Source organism: Papaver somniferum, chromosome 6 (genome assembly GCF_003573695.1).
Source record: "Papaver somniferum cultivar HN1 chromosome 6, ASM357369v1, whole genome shotgun sequence".
In the NCBI taxonomy this organism is placed as follows: Eukaryota; Viridiplantae; Streptophyta; class Magnoliopsida; order Ranunculales; family Papaveraceae; genus Papaver; species Papaver somniferum.
In genome coordinates this window covers 114,935,251-114,957,890 of record NC_039363.1, presented here as the reverse complement: position 1 = coordinate 114,957,890, position 22,640 = coordinate 114,935,251, and the positions used below count along the sequence as shown (strand labels likewise).

At 34.8% G+C, this 22,640-nt stretch overlaps 1 protein-coding gene and 1 non-coding gene across 4 annotated transcripts; one reads left to right on the top strand and one right to left on the bottom strand.

The window, feature by feature from the left end:
• Positions 1-6,587: 6,587 nt before the first annotated feature.
• On the bottom strand, positions 6,588-10,088 carry LOC113286069 (protein MCM10 homolog). 3 transcript variants are annotated; one of them, XM_026534788.1, is made up of 11 exons: positions 9,722-10,088; positions 9,565-9,639; positions 9,251-9,488; positions 9,034-9,158; positions 7,901-7,934; positions 7,762-7,808; positions 7,516-7,653; positions 7,347-7,411; positions 7,189-7,264; positions 6,881-7,088; positions 6,728-6,743 (listed from the first exon to the last, which is right to left on the bottom strand). In XM_026534788.1, the coding sequence occupies exons 1-10, from the start codon at positions 9,991-9,993 to the stop codon at positions 6,896-6,898; spliced, it is 1,263 nt and encodes a 420-aa protein (XP_026390573.1). In that variant the 5' UTR covers positions 9,994-10,088; the 3' UTR covers positions 6,728-6,743; positions 6,881-6,895. The 3 variants fall into 3 exon arrangements, with proteins under 3 accessions (XP_026390572.1, XP_026390574.1, XP_026390573.1); XM_026534787.1 differs by having other exon boundaries at positions 6,588-7,088; XM_026534789.1 differs by having other exon boundaries at positions 6,588-7,088; positions 7,762-7,796.
• Positions 10,089-10,181: 93 nt separating this feature from the next.
• On the top strand, positions 10,182-10,253 carry TRNAP-UGG. The gene has a single exon. It is a non-coding gene; the product is annotated as a tRNA-Pro (tRNA).
• Positions 10,254-22,640: the final 12,387 nt, after the last annotated feature.

Here is a 22,640-nt window from a genome sequence, read left to right as displayed (position 1 = left end):
ATTATCCTTTTTTGACGATAATAATCCTACATCTCCTACTTCCCCAGTACATTCTAGTATTTCACCGCCTTCTCCTGCCGTGTCTTCTTTAGCTCCACTCTCTCCTGCTGCACCATCTCAATCCCCTTCCACTTCTGGTTCTTCTTTTATATCTGCATCGCCAGCGGACTTGCCCACTGTACAAGAGCTCCCTCAGCCGGCTGGTAATACTCACCACATGGTCACTAGACTCAAAGATCACACCATTCAACCTCAAAGTTTTAAAGGCTGTATTTCTACTAGATATCCTATTTTGAAATGTTTTGCAGCTCAGTTTAACTCGCTCCACGAAGGTCTGGAGATAAAAAACAATTGCTTCCCTCTGAGCCTACATGTTTTACTGTTGCATCCAAATTCAAGGAATGGTGGGAAGCCATGCTTGAAGAATTTAATGCTCTTCTGCGCAATTTTACTTGGTCACTTGTTCCGTATCGATTTGGTATGAACGTTACTGGTTCAAAGTGGGTATATCGTGTGAAGCAAAAACCTGATGGCTCTCTTGATCTCCGTAAAGCACGTCTTGTTGCTAAGGGTTACTCACAGCAGCATGGAATTGATTTTGATGAGACGTTTAGCCCCGTTGTAAAGCCAGTTACGGTACGTCTAGTTCTCAGCATTGCGGTATCTTCTTCTTGTCTCATTAAGCAACTTGATGTTAAGAATGCGTATCTCCATGGGTCGCTTGATCAAGAAGTGTATATGGAACAACCTCAAGGATTCGTAGATCCTCGTTATCCTGATCATGTCTGCTTATTGCACAAAGCTCTTTACGGCTTGAAAAGGCTCCTCGTGCCTGGTATCATCGCTTTGCGTCCTTTCTCTTGAACATTGGGTTCAAATCATCACACTCTGATCACTCGATGTTTATTAAACGTTCAAGTGCTGGCATTCTCATCTTATTACTCTATGTTGATGATATAATTATCACTGGAAGTGATGCCGTTGGTCTTCAAAATCTCTTGCCTGCGCTTCAAAAAGAATTCTCCATGACAGATTTAGGAGATTTGCACTATTTTCTTGGTTTGGAAGCTACACGCACAAAGGATGGTTTGGTTCTCATTTAAAACAGATATACGTTGGATCTTCTAAAAAGAATTGATCTCACTGATTCGAAACCAGTTTCTACACCTATTGCGCCTCGTTCTAAACTATCCTTTAATGATGCTGATTTGTTTCCTGACATAACGCTCTATCGTAGTCTGGTTGGTGGCTTACAATACCTCAATATGACACGTCCTGATATCACTTATGCAGTTAATCAGGTCAGTCAGTTTATGCATCGACCAACTCAATCTCATTTTTTGGCTGTGAAGCGTATTCTACGGTATCTTAAAGGAACACTTGGACATGGCATCTCTTTTTGGCGCAATAATCCTATGCAGCTCACTGCCTTTTCTGATACTGACTGGGGTGGTGATCCCGATACTTCTCGTTCTACTACAGGTCATTGTATTTTCTTAGGTAAGAATCTTATTTCATGGGGTTCTAAAAAGCAACCAACAGTTTCTACCAGTAGTACGGAAGCTGAATACCGCGCTTTATCTTCTACATATGCTGAGATTACATGGATTCAATACTTGCTGCATGATCTTGGTTCATATTTAAAGCAACCACCGATTCTATATTGTGATAATATCAGTGCAACTTATCTTGCCATCAATCCTATTCAACATTCAAGATCGAAACATATTCACATCCATTATCACTTTGTGAGAGAACGAATATCATCAGGGCATCTTCATTTATGTTACATTGCTACTACACATCAACTTGCTGATCTCTTCACGAAAGGGTTGTCTACTGCCAGGTTTCGTTTTCTCTGTAGCAAGCTTTCACGTTGTCTACCACCATGTACAACTTGAGGGAGGGTGAAGAATATAGTCCAATGAATATGTATAGTCCATATATATAAGTCGGTTTCCTGTAAATAGTCCAATGTAACATGTCCATTAAGCTTATTATAAATACATGCCTCTGCCACTCTATTAGGGTAAGAGAGCTTATACAAATGTTCAGAGGAGATGCAGGAAATCACTGGACTGTTGAGTACATTAGGGGATACACCTGAACTGAATCTTGAGGAGGACTCCATGACACAATTCACAAGCAAAGAAAGATATCAATGGTTGATACCTCAGCGAATACACAAGATGGAAGAGAATTTCCTTACAAGTGTGACTGGGTAAGATATGTTGCCTAAAGCATAAAGTTTTTGTTTGGTCTTTGTTGCATAATGCTATACATACTGTCAGCAATCTACTGATAAGAGGTAGTGAAATACAAGAGGCAACATGCAGTCTTTGCAGTTTGGTAGACGAAGATGTAGATCACTTGCTTCTGTATTGCACTTATACAAAGCAGATTTGAGAGTATTTCAATTTCACAGTTTGGCGTTAGTAGGAGTTTCAAACCAACTGTGAGAGAACATCTGGAGGAATGGCTTGACACTAAAGGTAAAAATAGAGGAAGGAAATTTGGCCACTGATTACCGCTGCTATTCTCTGGGAAGTCTGGATGGAGAGGAATGCAAGAGTATGGTTAAGAAAAGACATAACGATAAGGAAGAAATAATCGACGAAGTTAAGAGACTATCATTTGGTGATTGTATTTTCAATTGGGCTGCTATTCTCGAGCGAAATTAAGTTTGGCAGTGTTATCGGGCTATGGCTGCGCGCCTTAGTTTTTCTTTCTTGTATTCTCTTTTTTATTAATAAAATTTTAACCTCTTATCTCAATAAAAAAAAAAAGAAAATCTTCTTAATATAAAAAAAGAACACTGTTCATATGTATTATGTTCTTGATCAAATACTATCTACTTTGTGTAGAATATAATTTTCTGAAAATGCATTAGGTAGGACGTGACACCATAAAAACGAGCGGTAGTTGTTGAACGAATGAACCAACGGGAGCGGCACCAAGTAATTTATGAAGTATGGGGAAGAAGACCTCAAACCCAAAAATACTGGTATGAACCTTGTGCTTCTCTGGCAAAGTTATTTCGAGTCCAAACAGCATTTGAGGGCCAAGCATGCATGCCGACCCGTGAATACAACTTGTCAGTGTTCAGTTTTCAGCGTCCATCAACATCCGAGCATAGAGATAGCATTAGCAGGCTCTAAGTAAAAAATGAAACTACTTATGAAATGCTTTAATTAGTCGTTAGTCTCCAAGACGATAAGGGTTGTCATTAATCTAAATCACAAGCTGGCCTTTATGACAATTTAAGGTTTACGTGACAAAACATAGTAATTCAGTATCTGACGCGTAATTAATCCTGCACTTGTCGACCATGAAAACCTGCTAAGGTTTCTCACAAATAAGTACTCATATTCATAAATGGTTCACACACATGTAATGTTTTGGAAAAAATAAAATAAAATAAATGGTACAGATACTGTGGATTTTAAAACATCAGAAATCATTCCTCTCGCTTTTGGGTTCTTCAGCCACTTGCCCATCTAATCCTATTAAATTTGAAAATATTTAAAGACTAATGACATTGTGGGCATAATAGAGCACGCACCCTCAAAGCGATTAGATACTCTAATACAGAAGTGCACAACTCGTGTGCATGATAATATGACTCTGGTATTCAAACTTCACATTGTAATTTCAACTGACTGCTAAATTTTACTTCCTCAGTTAAATTAGTCTATAATTAAAAAAAAAAAAGATGATAGTATCTTTTTTTCTAGAGTTAGAGGGAGTATTATTCTTATTTCCGCATTTCACAAAAACTAATTTGCTCTTGATTTCATACTTTCACTGTCTACATCTACATAGTTAAAGAGTGATATCATTACTGAACAAGATAGGATAGGAGTATGATCCTAACTGACCCGTCGCATTCCAGATCCATGACCCGCCAAAACTTAACAGTATTTAAACCATGCAGTAAATATGGTGGTTGAACGGATATGTATGATATATGATGATGAGCTATGAAGACACAGTGAGAATGACCCTACCCACAGAATAAAAACACCCATTTTGAATCCTTGCTTCCCACTCGATTTCTATTTTAAGACGTGCAAACAAACAATGTTGACAAGAAAAATCAGAAGATCTTTAAAGTTTTCTGTTTGTTTTGTCATTCACTGTCTCATAATAATAATATGCTTCTTGATTCGGTTGACAAAAAATAAGATTACTAAAATTCCCTCCGACCAAATACAAATTAAAACTTTGTTGTTGTTTTTTTGAGGGAAATTAATTTGACAGACAGACAGGAGTTACAGTATAAATTATTGCATTTCCGTCCACAATGGTATATAGAAGAAAGCATATCCAAAACAAAGTCTACCAAAAAATAAAAATAAAAAAATTTCAACAAGCTAAGAAACCTCGTTTAATTGGGGCCCAAAAAATAATTAGGGGTCCTGAACAATTTATATCCACACCATAAATCATAGGGGATTTTCAAAATTCAATAAAAGGTCTATTCTGCCCTTTCCTAATAGTAAAAACAAAAAAACTATTAATCGTTAACTCTAAGCCCCAATTTATTTTCATTTCTAAACCCAAAAAAATCAGTTCTATCTTCTTTCTCGCCTCTCCATCACGATTCCATTAATAACTCCAAGATTATTTTTTTCTTCACCCGATTAGAATTTTTTTTTCTTCACCCAATTAGAAAGTAAGTGAATTAAAACTTACTAAGCTACTTCCTATTTGCGTTTAATATGAAGTTTTTTGTTTGTAAAATTCAGTTTCTAACTGAGAAATAACAGTTACAGAATAAGGGTCATCAACCTCGATACTTATATACCCTAACGACCCTTTTTCTGGGTTTTAAGGTTTTTTCTCCCTAGAATAGAGTCGTCAATGTATTATAGAACCAATTGACGATCCTACTCCGACGACCCTTTTTTATACACTAACGACTCTATATGACCAAAAACTACCTTTCTGTCTAAAAAAATGGAAGGATCGTTATCTTAATTTAGTAGAATCGTCATTGTGTATTTAAGAATCGTCATTTCATATGACTACATATATGACGACCCTAAATGTTATATTTTACAGAGAGTTTTAGTTTTAGAGTCGTTCTTGTGTAATCAAAACAAAATAACGACTCTAAGTGACCTAGCTAAAAAGGGTCGTTAATGTTTATCACACTACCTAACGATTTTTCATAACCTCGAAAAGTTGCAGGTTTGAGTCGTCATTGGTAGTGTCAATAAAATGACGACATTAGAGAGTCGTTTGGGTATACACCGACTATGACGACCCTTACACTGAGTTGTTCCGTAGTGTGGATGATTCGACCACTTGGAGCAACAAACAGATAAATCGAAGGGTATAAGATGTTTACCTGATTGTTTCGAGCTTCGGGTTCCTCATTTTGAGGGTTGGTTCCTTCATTTTGAGCAATGGGATCTTCATTTGCACAAATATTCATGGCTTCCTCTATTAACATCTCTTCATCAAACATCCAATCCATAGGATTAGTTGAGACAATCTCACCATCAACACAATCATGTTTGTTATTTGAAGCTTCACCAACATCATTTCCTCCACTAGAATTACTCATTTCAAATGACCCTAACTTTTCCCCCAAAAACTCAACTTCTTCTTCCCCACAACACAAAAACACAATTTTTCTTTTACCATAAAATTTACCCAAAATCTGATTTTAATCTAACTAAACTAAATGACATCTTAATTTACCTAATTAACTTAATTAACACTAATAATTTAGGGATTGTTTAGCCATTTCAAAAAATTTGGAATAAGGGATAACCCATAATTACTATTTCATGTCCCTTTTTGTCCTGTAGTGCAGGGCCCCTAATTGTTTTCAGGGACCATCAATTAAACTAGGCTAAGAAACTATCCATATATGAGAAGATATGGGCTCTCATCTAGCTGCAAATATCTTGGAACAGAACATCATCCACAGTGTGATGCAGACATCTATATGGCTTTCCACCAAGTATCCATGGTTAGTTATCTTAGCCACAAATCAGTAATATAATGAAGCTGATATTAGGAAGCACATGGTGGGATTGATGAACCCTATAATAACAACCCCATGTGCCTAGTTGGTCACCAACTTTCTTCCTAACTAGATAACAACCTTCGAATTCAAAGCTTTGTAATTTTGTTCGCATTTGTTGAGATTCCATCAACATGATTTCCTGTAAAGACTAAACTAAAGACTAGGGGACCTCTATCATATATGTCCTCTCGCATCAAAATGTAGGCCTAGCCAGCATCCAAGAACAAAAAATAATTACAAGCAGGTACAAATCTAGTTTGTATTCTATTCATCTTAGTTATAAAAACAGCTAGATACTTTGAAATAGTACAATATAATGTCTCTTTAGATTTAGGATGGATTATAAAGCTAGAAATTTTCTTGCTTTTAAGGTAAAGCAGCAGAATGATTATCCTTACTAATTCCACCTTTCTCTTAAATCAACACTAGAGTATTCTAAAATTATGTTTCAAATAAAATGAGCAACCTCGTCCTTACGTTACTCCAACGATGTATTAAAGTATACTCAATGGCGCATTATTGTGAAATAAACTGGATTTAGCTGAAATGATAAGAAATGCTCTTTCGATGAAAGTTTGTTAATGTCCCTTTTCTTATTACAATGTTAGAACCAAAAAGGTCGGCATAAATAGGAAAATTCATAACTTCATCTTCAAGTGTTAACTTAGATGAACCAAAATTGAACATTCCTTATGATTGAATCCTATAGCAAAAGTATAATAAATTAGTATGAGATATCGATCATCACCAGCAAAAATCTCCAACTATTACTTGATAATGAAACCTCAAGGACTGGCGAAGTTGCCCATGTTAAGTAAGAGTTATGGTTGCATAACTTACATTGGGTTGTGTTTACTATTCTTCATCTGAACTAAAAATGTCTATTTCAATCATTTTCTCTTTAGGTTTTTCAGTTTTCATTCTTTTCACCTCGGGTTGGTCTTTTCTGATTGGAGGGATTGGATACTTTTCAGTTTTCGTTCTTTTTGCCCCGGGTTGGTCTTTTCTGATTGTAGCATTTGGAGAGGACTTTGTGATAGATGACAACCTAAAGTAAAATGGCAAAGTTTCAGTTAACAGATAAACAATACTGATATTCAGAAACATATACACAACATTTTTTTTTCTTTCAAGGATTGAGATATTACCCTTTAAATTTAATATCCTTTTGTTGATTATTTGACGTTAAAGATCCTCCGTTCTGCTCTATTGGTTTGTCTTTCACTGAAAAGGCATAACAGATTAAGAGGGCTTCATGGAGGCTCAACGAAAGTTGGCAGAAATTCAAGATACGAGGAGCTCAAACCTGTGACGTGTGTTAGAAACCGTATTCCTTGTGAGTGTGCATTAGTTGTAACTTTACCCGCCTTACTGTTGAAATTTCCCAAAGAACCCATTCAGTTACATTTCGGCAATCATACAAGACCATGTCGGGTGTGAAGGAATGGGAAATAGAGAGAGGTAATGAAGTATACCTTAAGGCCTTCTTTAATCCATCCACGGACAACACTTTAAGGGGTTGCACTGTTTTCTTCGTGTTCCCTCTCTTAAAAGGATCAACCATGTAAACACCCTCTGGCTGATAGGAACTCCTAAAGCCTGTCTTCAAGTTCCTGTAGTGATAAACCCATGAATGTTAGTGACAAACAAATGAGGAGCAAATAATCTGAATGTTTTCCCTTTTCACAGAAAGATGAAGGAACAGAAACAGCATAGCTTACCCTCCTTTGAGTTCACCACGGGATACAGTATATTTCTGGGATGCATTCTACCAAGAAACATAACGAGAGTATATTACTAATACTAATCATTTGAAACACTTAGCTATAACAATCGTGTTGGATGAGAAAGCATTCTTACAGACGTATGGAACTTGCAGTATACCCCCTGGCGCCTGCAAACACGAAAGTAACAGGTAAGCGTAAATCCAGATTAAAACTACGTACAGAAGATGCTACCATGATGAGATGTAAAGTGGTATATCAGAATAGACAGTGCGTCTCAACCACTAAGACTACTCTTCGTGATTCCCAACTCTACTACAGTAATCTTAGAATCTAATCCGCGTGTCATGCAATTGTTAGCTTAAATTTTTTGCTCCTCATTATTTTCTGCACAACGTGAGATGATGGAGGAAACCTACACCATCAGCTCAATTTTCTCAAAAACACTTCAAACTCCAGATTTTGGTAGTCTCTATAAAACCACAAACTATAGACTTATCCTGCAAAGTATCATTCCACTAAACAGACCATTAGCAATATTCAAACCCACAGCGCTATCATATTTTTTACTGTTCACAAGGAGGAGACAACTAAAAGGAGGATCCCAACATGTATAACACTATTCAAACCCACAGAGCTATCATATCTTTTACAGTTCACAAGGAAGGTGACAACTAAAAGGAGGATCCCAACATGTATAACACTATACAGGTCAGTTAATTTCCCTCCATAGGAAACTACAAGCTGATGCTAGAGAAATTTCGAGCATGAAGCATATATCAGGGGCATTTCCCCGCCATTTAAGGATGACGTGGTCAAGTTGGTATACATAATACATCTTGTCACGCCATACTTATTAGTTATTACCCAAAGGCATTCACGTGGTAACATGCAACATAGAATTGTCTGATTAAAGGACATTGAAACTTGCATGCTCAAGTATTCTTACCTTTTGCAAATATAGAAATACACAAAACTATGTCATTTAAACAGAAGAAGCATGAAAATGGAGTAAATATACTGTTCCAAGGATCACTTTTCATAGCCTAAACTGTTTTTGAAGGGTACACATGTGATCTCTGTATAACGTTTTATTCGTGGAAAGATGAGTTCAATCAGGGTATGAGTTGTGCAAAGAATAGACAAAGCTAACTCTCCAATCCAGGGTTATTGAAACAAGATACAGATTTAAGCAATAAAAATGGATTCATTGCTGTAAACGCAAGCCAACAAAGTACTTAGAATGAAAACAAACCACTAATAACATACTTATCTATAGCCATGGTACAAGCAACCCCATCCTTCCTTTGACCCTTGCAAACTCCAAAATCAACTGAAGTACCCAACTTTAAAATCTGACCAGCTGAAAATATACTCAGAGAAAACCCACTCCCCTAAACAAGCAACAATACCAACGACAATCTTTTAGTTACTCCAAAATCTTAGAAAGACATGATTCAAACTCCATCAAGCATTAATTAAATACCTCATTATCCTTGCGAACTTTAGAATTGAACAGCGCGAAAACTGTTCCAACATGCTCTTTGGAGAATGTAATATAAGCATCCCCAAACATGAATACAGAAAGAGTTTTTTCATCCAAACACCCAATTTTCCATATACAGTAGTGTGTCCCATTAGAACTCAATTTCGGAGCTCCCTTTTCTGACAATACACCAATGGTTGCCCAGCTACCAGCAATTGAATCTCCAACTATCAAATTCCTGATCAGCCAAAAAATAAAATTTTAAGTAGCTGGGTATAAACTACACACAAAACCGGTTTAAATTGAATAGATACCTTATAGCCGGCAACCGCACAAATCGAATGTCCGATAAATGATTGCTCAATTCTTCAGGGGAGACCAATAGATTCCTAAACAAAAACCAATATTTTTTCTGAAAAATCAATAAACCCGTTGGAAAAAAAACAAATTTAGGGTTTCATTTGGACTTACTTAATCCGAAAACCTGAAAACTTCTCGACATCACCGTCGATGGAAGTCTTTGATCGATTTAGTTTAGGAGCTGCTTTCTTGGCAACAGGTGGTTCAGTTTCTAAGTAATCTTTAACAGAATCTTTGAAGATATACATGTCCGAGTTCCGAAGCTGTTGCCTTGGAGATCCATGGTCTGATAGATACGTAGATGGAGAAGCTGGTGGAGTTTCTAATACCTTATCATCATCAAGTGAGAGGAGTAGATCCAAATCTTCTTGGTTAGTTGACATCGCTGTGTGAATTTACTATCAACTAGACTGTGCGAGAGAGATATGGATTTATGAGAGGGAAAAAATGGAGTTGAAAGAGGGAAATTGACATAATTGTCTAAAATGGGGGGAAATTTCTTTTCGGTAGCCAAAAACTGGAATCACAAAATTTGTATAAATATATTTTGTGTGCACATTCCAAACAACAAGGGCGTTTGGTCTAGTGGTATGATTCTTGCTTTGGGTGCAAGAGGTCCTGAGTTCGATTCTCGGAACGCCCCTTTTCATTATTTTTTGTCTTTTTCTACAAGCCGACCGATATCTTTTTATTTATCTTTTTTGCCTTTTTTACAAGTCGGCCGATACTTTACATTTATCATATAGTTACGTGTCAGAATCTATCTTTGTTTTTTTAAACAGAAAAATGAAAAATTTATAAATAGGAGAGAAACAACGTTACGAGAAAGTGAATGAAGAAATTTAAAGGTAGATCGTTAAGCGGAGAAACTGGATTTCTTGGTCTATATCATCCGTGCAACACTTGTTACTTATCAAAGGTAGCTCGACACGCAGATTTCAACCTTTACGTTTCATTCTAGTTGCAGAAATTTTTACTAAATTGATGAATAAAGCTATGTAACTCAATACGCTTACTGAATTTTCAGTTAAGGGTGGAGTCACTATGTCTCATATGCAGTTTACAGACGACACTCTAATTTTCTTAAATGCTACTGAAGAGGAAATGGATAATTTGTTATTGATATTGCAGATTTTTGAAGCCATCACTAGGCTTAGAACCAATATCTCCAAAACATCGGTGCTGTGTATTGGTGTAGAGTCCATAATTAATGACTTGGCGGACATTTTGGGATGTCAAGTAGATTCACTACCTCTGAAATATCTAGAAACACATGCGGGAGCCACATGCAATTCAGCTGCAGGACGAGATTATTGAGAAACTTCAAAAGAAATTGATTCGTTGAAGGAGGAAACAACTTACCAAAGCTGGAAGATTGGTCTTAATAAGAACAACATGCATTGCTTCTTTATTACATGTCACTCTACAATATTCCTACTACGGTGGAGAAGAAAATGACAACTCTAATGAGAGAATTTTTGTATGGTTCTATTAGAGAAAAGAAGAGGATAAATTTGATAACATGGAAGACGATTTGCAAACCCAAAGAATACGGAGGATTGGCCTTAAGAGGACCATAAGACAGAGTAATCAAGTTATTTTAGCCAGGTTGATGAGGGTTGTGGAACATAAATAGTCTGTGGAAGGGGGTATTCAAAAAGCTAAAGACATCATCGAAAGATCTTCTACAACCAACATTGGAAATTAAAACTCAAATAAATTTTGCTGCAATAAATTGATAGGTAGTTTTTGTCTGAACGAATCTTTCCCTAAAGTGTATAAACTGGATGCCAATAATAAAGTTAGGTTAAATGATATGGTGAAGCAAAGTACTCCGGATATTAAGCTTAAAAGAATGCCTACTACTAAGGAAGCCACTCAATTGGCAGCTCTGATGCAGGGGATAGGCTCAACCATCACTGATTCTACAAAAAAAATGCGGTCGTCATGCAATCTGGAAGCAAAATTCAGTCAAGTTGTGCTCGGAGTGGCTATTTGCCGAAGAAATCGTTCTTCAACATCTTTCACAATTTCCTCATAGAGATGTTTGGGTGAAGTTTATCCCTCAAAAGGTTCAGTTTTTCCTTTGGACAGTTCTTCACAACGTCATACCAACTAATCATATCTATCCAATGTTATATGTGCAATGATGAAAATATAGACTACTTGCTAATACATTGTAAGGTTTCTCATCAAATTTTGAACTATTTTTGGAATGACTACAATTTAAAATGGGTGCAAGATAGTTCCGTTGTTGATTAATTGTACTCATGGAAATGCAAAAGAGCTAGAAAAAGGGGAAGGAAAGAGTGGCCCGTTCTGTTTTTTGCCATTTGTTGGGTTATATCGGGGTTAAAGGAATAGAAGAACGATATCGCATAAAAGAGGAAGATATGTTGGTACACTTATAAACGGAATCAAGAGTTCAATATTCATATAGAGAAACAAAGGAAAATGGTTTCAGTTCATATGTTAAGGGATCTTGTTTGCAATCGGAAACCAATTATCAATATTTAACTGATTTTAAGTAATAGTTTGGGCTTATTATAATTGGCGTTTTTTTTTTTACTTTCTCTCAAATAAGACGATAACCTTTCTCTTCAAAAAAAAGGACATCTTAAGAAAGAAATGGTCTCAAATAAAACCAAAATCAACATCAATACTAATACCGTCTAAGTCTTCTAAGAGTAAAACTATTTCAAATGAGGTATTATCTGATTTTTAAACACTTAGTTTCTGTTATGTGTATCGTGGCCATCTCCATGCTTGTTGTTCCTTAAATTGCAAGAATTTATCTTGTTTTGTGTGGACTTATATTATTATTAAACTTAGCTTGTTTTTTTGACTTTCCTGGTAGAATTTAATCAAATCAATTCATATGTTAAGAGCATATAATGAAGTTTATTTGATATTTCTTCTCAATGCAGTTGTTTCCTTTACATCCCCTTGAGGATCCGTTCAATTTACGTATATCTCTTCACTTTGTATCTTTTTTTTTTTTAGGATTTTTTTTTTCTTTTGTCATTGTTGGGTTTAGACTTTAGAGTAATATTAGTCTATTTGGATTTTTAGTTTAGTCAGTTAAGTATTATATTTCATTAAAAAAAACAAGTCAAAAAGATTGAAATAAAGTGATGTGATAGTTGTTTGACTGCTCTAGTGTTTCACTTAGAATCTTCTTTAGTTTTGTAAGAATCATTTGATGATTTTGGCAGGCGGTGGACACGAGGAGACATAAAAGGGAGTCGTACTTTTCTCTTTCAATTTTTTGCACTATGTTTTGTAAGAATCAATCAATGATATTTCCAGGTGGTCTACAAGTGAAAACGTAAAAGGGAGTCATACTTTTTTCTATCAATTTTTCGCACTGTTACAAGAGATCCAAAATAGGTTTTTATAGTAAGAGTACATAAATGGATTTACAAAACCATGCACAAGGATAATTATTAGCTTACATCAGACACGTTGTCGCTTGTGTGGCTTCGCCTAAGATATGCATGCTTCATTCATGATGACACATAAGTCATAATGAGTCCCATGTAAATATGTGGTCATCCAAAATTATCCTGGCATAAACGTTAATTTTATTAACTTTGTAACAATTTTTTTTTAAAATTAATTATCAGAAACAAATTAAAATATCTTCCATTCTCTTATTTTTTAACCGAAACATATCATTCTCCCTTCTTCGAAATTATAATTCTAATTAATATTAAGAAAGTTAAATTTACAGATGTATGTTGATGAATCAGCAAAGTCGAGATAGATGATGGTGTTCTTCAAAATTGCACAAATACATATCTCTTTTGAAACACAATTTATAATCAACCGTTACAATCCTTTTATGTATAACCTGTTAGAGTTAAAAGAAGATGAATCCCATGAGAGTTATGACTGGTATTTTCTTTATGTTTGCATATTTTGATCTTTAATGTGGTGTTTACATGATTTTCGGTTTCTTTGATTGTATTTAGTGCAGCAGATATTATTGAAAAGAAAGAAAGGGGAAATTTTGTTCAGACCTCGAATTACTCCTAGGAATAACGACTATGAACATAGATAATTATTTAAACCTCGATTTCCCGACTATAAATAAGAATCATAATTAAACTTGAACAAGTTCAATAAAATAATTAGACTTGGGAAAAAACCCTAACTTGTGCAATAAGAAAGAATGAAAATAACCTAAAACTAACTCAAACCCTAATTTGCTATTTTCGGCAAATTTTAGGTTATCTAAAATAATTAAAGTACTCGCTAAATAAAACTATATGCCACAAACGGTGACCCAAATGAAAAAGTTATTAAGAAAACATAAACTTTCCTAAAACGGTAAAAACGGCCCTTTGAACGATGGAATTCGGATAAATTCTGGTGACCATGTGGATCTATAGATCGACATGTCTTGATCTTTGGGTCGTTTCCCATCAAAATGGACTCCTCTTGAGCTAAATTACGACACTCGGGTCCTTAACTTCCAAATAATCCAGCGCGCGTGCTATAGCTTGCTCATCTTCATCAGTATTAGAAAAACCCAAATTGATTTAGGAAAAAAAATTGATTTGAAAAATGACATATAAATTGTGTTTATTAAAGCTAAAGATTTCAACTTTATTGGTGTAACTGAATTTTGAGCGTGTGTGAAGGAATGTTATAGGGTTAGTACTCTTCTAACTATAAAGATGAACTTTTGTTCTAATAATTAACAGTCTTGTTTTAATAATTAATAGTTCTTGCTTTATATGTTTTAGCAGACAACTCTTTGTCTGATAACTTTAATTCGCATGATAAAACGACTGAACATAATCTTCTGATGGGGGAGACAAATGAAGAATCAATAAAAACCTGAATTAAAAGAAAAACAGGTGAATGTGTTATTTAGTTGTTGCAATTGATACCTAGTTGGCTTCTATTAAAATACTTGGGAGCTGGAACTGATACTAGTAGAAAATGAACGGTTTTGTAGTTGAAGTTTTAAGTGAAGTTTAATGTTTCTTAAATATTGTAAATCAAATAACATTTTTTCCCTTGTAAAAAAAAGCGAACAAAGTTCTTTGCATCATTATCCTTTTTTTTTTTCTCTCTCTCAAAACATTCTAGCTCTCATCGATTCAATATCCGACCCTTCTGTATTTTTTTCCCATGCGATATCTTTTTTAGCAATATGTCTCGCCGACTTACTTGTAAGGGTAACAGGTTCTCTTATTTTTCTATCTAGATATATATATCTTTATTTGTATTTCCATATTTTTAGTAAAACCATTGGTTTTTGTGAAAAATTATATTTTTCTTCTTCTGTGGTCTCTGCAAATGCGTATGTTATATGTAACTTGTTCTTTGTAACAAAGTTTCCGTAAGTTTATGTTGTTGTGTTTACTTAAGAAATCTATTTAAAGACACCATAATGGTACATATAGAATTAAAATAATATATTTAGATGATACAATATTACTTCAAAAAATACTATAAAAAAGTAGTAACTACGTAGTAATTTTAAGTGTATAAATTCACCCAATCAAAAGACGACTAGTAACATAAGAAAAAACAAAGAAACATAGATTTATTAAACACAACTATATCAACTTACATAAATTTTGTTACATGGAATAAATTACATATAGCAGGTGCATTTATAGAGACCACGAAAGAATAAAAGGTAAAATTTTTACACAAACAACTGCTACTACTAAAAATCTGGAGATGCAAATACAGATACATATATTTATGCGGAGAAAAGAAAAAGATCCATTACCCTTGCAAGTAAGTTGGCGAGATACATTTCTAATAAAGATATCGCATGGGAGAAAAATATGCAGAAGGGTCGATAACTAAATCGATGAGAGCATGAATGTTTTGAGAGAGACAGAGATAATGGTACAAAGAGCTTTGTTCGGGTTTCTTTTTTACAAGGAAAAAAATATTATTTTATTTACAGTATTTATGAAACATTGAACTTCAATTAAAACTTCAACTACAAAACTGTACTTTTTCTACTAGTATCAGTTCTGACTCCCAAGTATTTTAATAGGAGCCAACTAGTATCCATTTCAATAATTAAATAACATATTCACCTGTTTTCCTTTTAATTCGGGTTTCCATTGATTCTTCAGTCGTCTCTCCCTTTAGAAGATTATGTTCAGTCATTTTATCATGCAAATTCAAGTTATCAGGCAAAAAGCAACCTACTAAAAAAACATAATGCAAGAACTTTTAAAATTTAAAACAGAAGTTCATCTTTATAATCAGAAGAGTATTATCCCTATAACATTCCTTCACACGCTCAAAAATTCAGTTACATCAATAAAATTGAAACCATTAGCTCTAATAAACTTTATTTCTATGTCATTTTTCAAATCAATTTTTTTTTCTAAATCAATTTGGGTTTTTCTAATACAATCAAAGAAACTTAGAATCATGTAAACACCACATTAAAGATCAAAATATGTAAACATAAAGAAAATACCAGTCATGACTCTTGTGGGATTCATCTTCTTTTAAATCTAACGGTTTATACATAAAAGGATTGTTACAGTTTATTAATAACCTTCAACCTTTAGCTAACAACTGGGACTTCGAGAGACTCAACATCTTGTGATCTCCAACTCCAACTTCTACGATATAAATTGTATTTTAGAAGAGATTTGTATTTGTGCTATTTTTAAGAAACCCATCATATCTATCGACTTCGTTGATTCATCGACATACATCTACAAATTCAAATTTCCTAACATTGATTAGGATTAGAATTGAGAAAGATAGGATTCGATTAGAAAAAGAAAAAAGAGTGGGGATATTTTAATATATTTCTGATAATTAACTTTTAAAAGAAAAATTGTTACAAAGTCAACACAGTTAACATTTCTGTCAAGAAAATTGTGGATGTCCACGTATTTACGTAGGACCCATATGACTTTTGTGTCATCATGCATGAACCATGGATGTCTTAGGAAAAGTTGTAAGTTAATAATTATCCTTGTGCATGGTTTTATAAATCCATTCATGTACTCTTACTATATAAACCCACCGTTCATGTACTCTTGCTATGTAAACCCATTTCGGGTCTCTTGTAATAGTGCAAAAAATTGATGGAGAAAAGTATGGCTCCTTTTTACGTTTTCACCTGTACACCACCTACCAAAATCATTGAATGATTCTTATAAAACATACTGCAAAAAATTGAAATAGAAATGTACGACTCCCTTTTATGTCAGCAGTCAAACAACTATCACATCACTTTATTTTAATCTTTCCGACTTGGTTTTTTAGTGAAATACATTAATGAACTGAATAAACTAGAAATCCCAATAGATTAATCTATTATAAATTCGAAACCCAACAATGACAAAAAAACAACAACTAGGTGAATAGATGTCCGTAAATTGAACGAATCCTCAAGGGGTGTAAAGGAAACAACTACATTGAGAAAAAATATCAAATAAACTTTATCATCTTTGATTAAATTCTACTAGGAAAGCCCTACGAAAACTTGCTAAGTTTAATAATATAAATCTTTACAAAACAAGATAAAATATGGCCACTTAAGAACAACAAACATGGAGATGGCCACGATACACATAACATAAACTAAGAGTTTAAAAAATCAGATAATATCTTATATAAAACAGTCTTAGTCTCAGAAGACTTAGATGGTGTTGATGTTGATTTTGGTTTCATTTAAGACCATTTCTTTCTTAGATTGTCCTTTTTTTTAAGGAATAAGGTTATAATCTTATTAGAGAAAGTAAGGACAAAAAAAAGGCCAATTATATTAAACCAAAACTATTATACAAAATCAGTTAGCAGTTGATAATTGATTTCCAATCGCAAACAAGACCACTAAACATAATGAATTGAAACCATTTTCCTTCGTGTCCCCATATGAAGATTGAACTCGTGAGTTCTTTTATAAGTGTATCGACATCTCTTCTTATTTTATGCGCCATCGTTTTTCTATTCTTTTAGACCCATATAACCCAATAAATGGCAAAAAAAAAAAACAAGACCACACTTTCCTTCTGTTTTTCTAGCTTTCCTGCATTTCCATGCTGACAATTCATCAACAATGGAACTAGCCTACACCCATTTTAAATTGTAGTCGTTCCGGAAATAGTTCCAAATTTGATGAGAAACCTTACAGTGTAGTAGCAAGTGGTCCACGGTTTCATTTTCCTCACTACACATACAATATTGGTTAGATATGATGTTACATCCTATTCGTTTGAGATTATCTTTAGTTGGTACGGCGTTGTGAAGAAATGACCAAAGGAAACCGTGAAAGATGTTGAAGAACAATTTCTTCGGAAAACAGCTACTCCGAGCACAACTTAATTAACTCAAATTTGTTTCCAGATGACATGATGACTGCATCTTCTTGTAGAGTCAGTGATGGTGGAGCACCTATCCCCTACATCAGAGCTGCCAATTGAGTGGCTTCCTAAGTATTTGGCAGTCTTTTAAGCTTAATGTACAAAGTACCCTGTAGCACCATCTCATTAACTTAGCTTTCTTATTGACGGGCAGTTTATACATTTTAGGGAAAGTTTCTTCTAGACATAACATATCTTTCCATTTATTGCACCAAAAGCTAATTGAGTTTCTATTTCCAATGTTGGATGTAGAAGATCTTTCAATAGTGTCTTTAGCTTTTTGAATATCCCACAAAAATTCTTTCATTAGAGTTGTCATTTTCTTCTTCACAACAGCATGGATGTTGTACAATGACACGTAATAAAGAGGCAATGCGGATAGTGTTGTTGAAAATGCGGGGGTCTAACAACCACACCCAACAATTTGTTCGGCAATCTGAGAGGAATTACTCCAATACACTTTATAGAGAATCAACTAGACAGTCAGACTCAATCTAGAATAAAGTATATCAAAGAGTTTAATATCTCTAACTCTTAACTCAATCTGCAATCAGCAAATAGAAATCTGCGATCCTGATTGAATATAAGAGGAGTTACTTGAACGGTACCAAAGACCAATGTTCAAGTGTCAATCAATGTAAATCAACAACCAAAGGTTGGATATTCTAATTGATTGATCTTAACGCACAACCTGTGTTATTTCAATTATATAACAAAATATAATGCGGAAAAGAAATAACACAGACACCGGAATTTTGCTAACGAGGAAATCGCAAATGCAGAAAAACCCCGGGACCTAGTCCAGATTGAACCACACTGTATTAAGCCGCTACAGACACTAGCCTACTACCAATTCACTTCAGAATGGATGTAGTTGAACCCTAATAAATCTCACACTGATTCAAGGTACAGTTGCGCTCCTTACGTCTCTGATCCCAGCAGGATACAACGCACTTGATTCCCTTAGCTGATATCACCCACAACTAAGAGTTGCTACGATCCAAAGTCGAAGACTTGATAGACAAATCTGTCTCACACAGAAAAGTCTATAGGATTGAATAAATCTATCTCCCACAAAAATACCCAAGAGTTTTTGTTCTGTCTTTTGATAAATCAAGGTGAACAGGAACCAATTGATAAACCAGACTTATATTCTCGACGAACAGCTCAGTATTATCAATCACCTCACAATAAACTTAATCGACTAGCGAAACAAGTTATTGTGGAATCACAAACGATGAGACGAAGTTTGTTTGTGATTACTTTTCTATCCTGCCTATCGGAGATATAAAATCTCGAGCCAATTATTCCAATTGTACTCAACACGATAGAAACAACAAGATCATATCACGCAACTACAAAGATAATAGTTGGGTCTGGCCTCGAAATCCCAATGAAGTCTTCATGTCGTTAACCTACAGGGTCTCGAGAAGAAACCTAAGGTTAAACGAGAATCGACTTTAGTTATGCAACTAGTAACACACAGGAGGTGTGGGGATTAGGTTTCCCAGTTGCTAGAGTTCTCCTTTATATAGTTTTCAAATCAGGATTTGCAATCCAAGTTACCTTGGTAACAAAGCATTCAATATTCACCGTTATATGAAAAACCTGATTCAACCAAGCTAATATTTTTCAACCGTTAGATCGAACTTAGCTTGTTACATACAAATGAAATATAAGCTCATTTAGGTTTATGTAACCGTACGTAAACGTGTACACCATGTTGGTTCACAAATAGTTAACCACGGTTAGCCATATAATTACTCTCATATCAACCTTATTCATCTTAACCATAACTAGTTCAAATGACTCATATGAAACTAGTTAAGAGTTGTTCAATTGTTTAGAAAACACAATTGAAATCAAATCGGTTTGATTCACTTGAATCAATCATGAACATTATAGCCACAGTTTGCAAAGATTGCATTCTTTATGATTTAAATGTTTAAGTTCATGGACTTGACCGATTTGAGAAAGTAACCAGCTTAAGTATGCGTACTTAAGCAACCGATTTTTTGAGCTTGTAAAGTTCCCAAACTCAGCAGAAATTTTCGGTTCAAAAACTTCCGCTAGTATGCGTATGGGTACGTATACTTAAGGTGACTAGTTAAGAGTTTTGCCAAAACCAAACTCAGCAGAAATTCTCGGTTCGAGAACTTCCGCCAGTATGCGTACGGGTACACATACTTAACCTGTCTCCTTCACCAATTTCGTATACACACATATGCATACTCTTGGTTTTAGGTTTATGGACTTATACACTAATGTGCGAACACACCATATATGCTTATATATAAAGATGGTTACATCATCAACTCTTTATTTCAATCATTGAAACATTCTTCTATAATGTCAATAGCCGTTTTCACACACTATTAGCATCAAAGCAATTTTCAAGATATTGAAATAATCATTATTGAAACCTTCCAAGTCTTACACCAAATGTTTATATCACACAAACCATGTAAGATGTCACTCGGCAATTTTATTATGATATAAGATGAACTTGGTCGAAGCAAAAGCTTACCAAAACATATTTCGAGAAATATGTAAGCGAGATATACTCAACTCGAAATCTCAAATTTGTTTAGAGAAAACTATATCGTAACACGACTTATGACTCAATATAGGAGATAGTAGAAATAGACTTTCCAAGTGATAGATAAGTTCAAGTATCCACATATCTTTTTTCGAAGAAGTTCCACAAGTTCCCCTTAGTAGTTCTTCGTCTTCAAGAGATGAACGTCGAGAGATTTAAGCTCAACTACACTATTGATGTGATTTCAAATTGAGTTGTAGTAAAAAGTTCGTTGAGACTTGTGAAAGCAAACATTTTAGATTTAATGAAATTTAAAAACAAACAAAACTTAATTCAAGATTATTAAGAATAACCAAGACACGGATTCCACTATCACACATGAATAAATTATGGAAAATAATCCAAAACTCTAATTATCTTTTAAGTCTCTTATTTCTTAATTCACAATTAATCAAACATATTCTCAAATATTAATTGTATCCCCAAGCATAGACTATCAATTGACTAAACAAAGTATAATCTATCAAATTGAATCACAGGTAATTAAGAAAATTATGTAAACATTCAAAAACTCTGCAAGAGCAGTGATTGAGTAAATTATAATTAAAAATTAGACAAAATGAAATAGTTACCCATTATTCATGCGTGAATAGCTTCCTCATTGCCTTGGTTGTGGGAGAATTAGCTCATCATCATGTTGGAAACACACTCAAAATTCATTTTTATTGCTCAAAGGGTGTTTACAAAGATGAAATGGAGAAAAACTATTAAAAACCGAGTTTGTAACTGTTATAAGTGTTACAAACTGAAAAGAACGATAGAACAGAGTACTCTCGCTTATTCTCGACCATCGCCTGTGTGTCGTTTCCACTGTTGAGAAACGACTGTTGTTGCGCGCCTAATGTTCTTGGTGTTCTTCACAGCAGCAGAAATGGTGATTCTTCTGCAACTCGACTTTCACAGCTCTTTAATCTCCCCCAAACTCTCGTCCCCCTCTAAGACATCCCAGAGACATTTTTATACCTCACCATCATCAAATCTTCCGTATTAACTCCATATAATCCTCTCTTCAATTCTGTGCAGATACGATAATATTTCTTTCCCTTTTTCTTTTCTTCACGCGTTCTCTTGTGTTATCTTGTAACTGGCACACTCCAACACTCTGCTGCTCATCTCGGACAGATTTAAACTCACTGCAGGGAACAACTATGTACGTAACTTCCCAAGAAATCCCGTGAATATCTCCTCTTTCTGTTACCCAACTTGACACGCATACAACCCAAGTTTTACGATTCAAAAACACACTCAACTGGTCCATACAAGTCCGAAGCCGTGAAAATATCCAAGTAAATCTCTGCCCAATCTTTCCCAGAAAACCCGAGAAAACTAGCTTCTCCTGTTTGCATTCCAATGGATTATCCAACCCAAATAAATTCATTCAAAAACCCATACCAACATTGTTTGGGCCTATCAAGATCATCCCAATTGAAATCAGTGATCGAATCTCACTGTAATCCCTCCGAAAATCCAACAGAAAAATACACAGCAAACAGAGATATGTTCCCGCCATTTTGCAATGTTCAAACGATGAAGAAGGGTGCCCCTTATCCAGAGTAGGGGTGCTCTTAGCAGGTGGGTGCTGAGAATGAAATTTGGTGATGAGGATGAATTTGGGCTACGCATAACCTTGGGTGCCCTTAGCCAAATCTGGGGTTCGTATAGAAAATGTCCTCCAGGGGTCCAAATAGCACTTTTTGAGCAACTTTTCCACACAAGTGTATTTCTCCAAAAACACCTACACAAACATAAAAACACCATAATAAGTACAAAATCAAGCACTAGCAATAGAGACACTGAGGACAATTTAGACACAAAAATGTGTCTATCAACTATCTATGTCCTAGTCCGAGACACCTACAAAAGGCTAGAAATCAAGACTTATAGTTTTGATCACTAACATTGACAAACATGCTTGAGATAGCAATGCATGCGAGTTCGACCGAGCAATTATCTAACAGTTGTTCTTATTAAGACCAATATTACAGCTTTGGTGAGTTATTTCCTTCTCCAAGGAGTCAATTTCTTACGAAGTTTCTCAATAATCTCGTTTTGAATTTCAGCTGAG

Bases quoted from the DNA above. Each gene is read 5' to 3' on its own strand.
- LOC113286069 (XM_026534787.1), bottom strand. From the start codon at position 9,993: ATGTCAACTAACCAAGAAGATTTGGATCTACTCCTCTCACTTGATGAT. The intron at 7,935-9,033 runs GTATGTTATTAG...TCGTGTTTGCAG, and splicing joins TGTACCATGGCTATAGATAA to GCGCCAGGGGGTATACTGCA. The intron at 7,809-7,900 runs GTAAGAATGCTT...GTTTCTTGGTAG, and splicing joins ACTGCAAGTTCCATACGTCT to AATGCATCCCAGAAATATAC.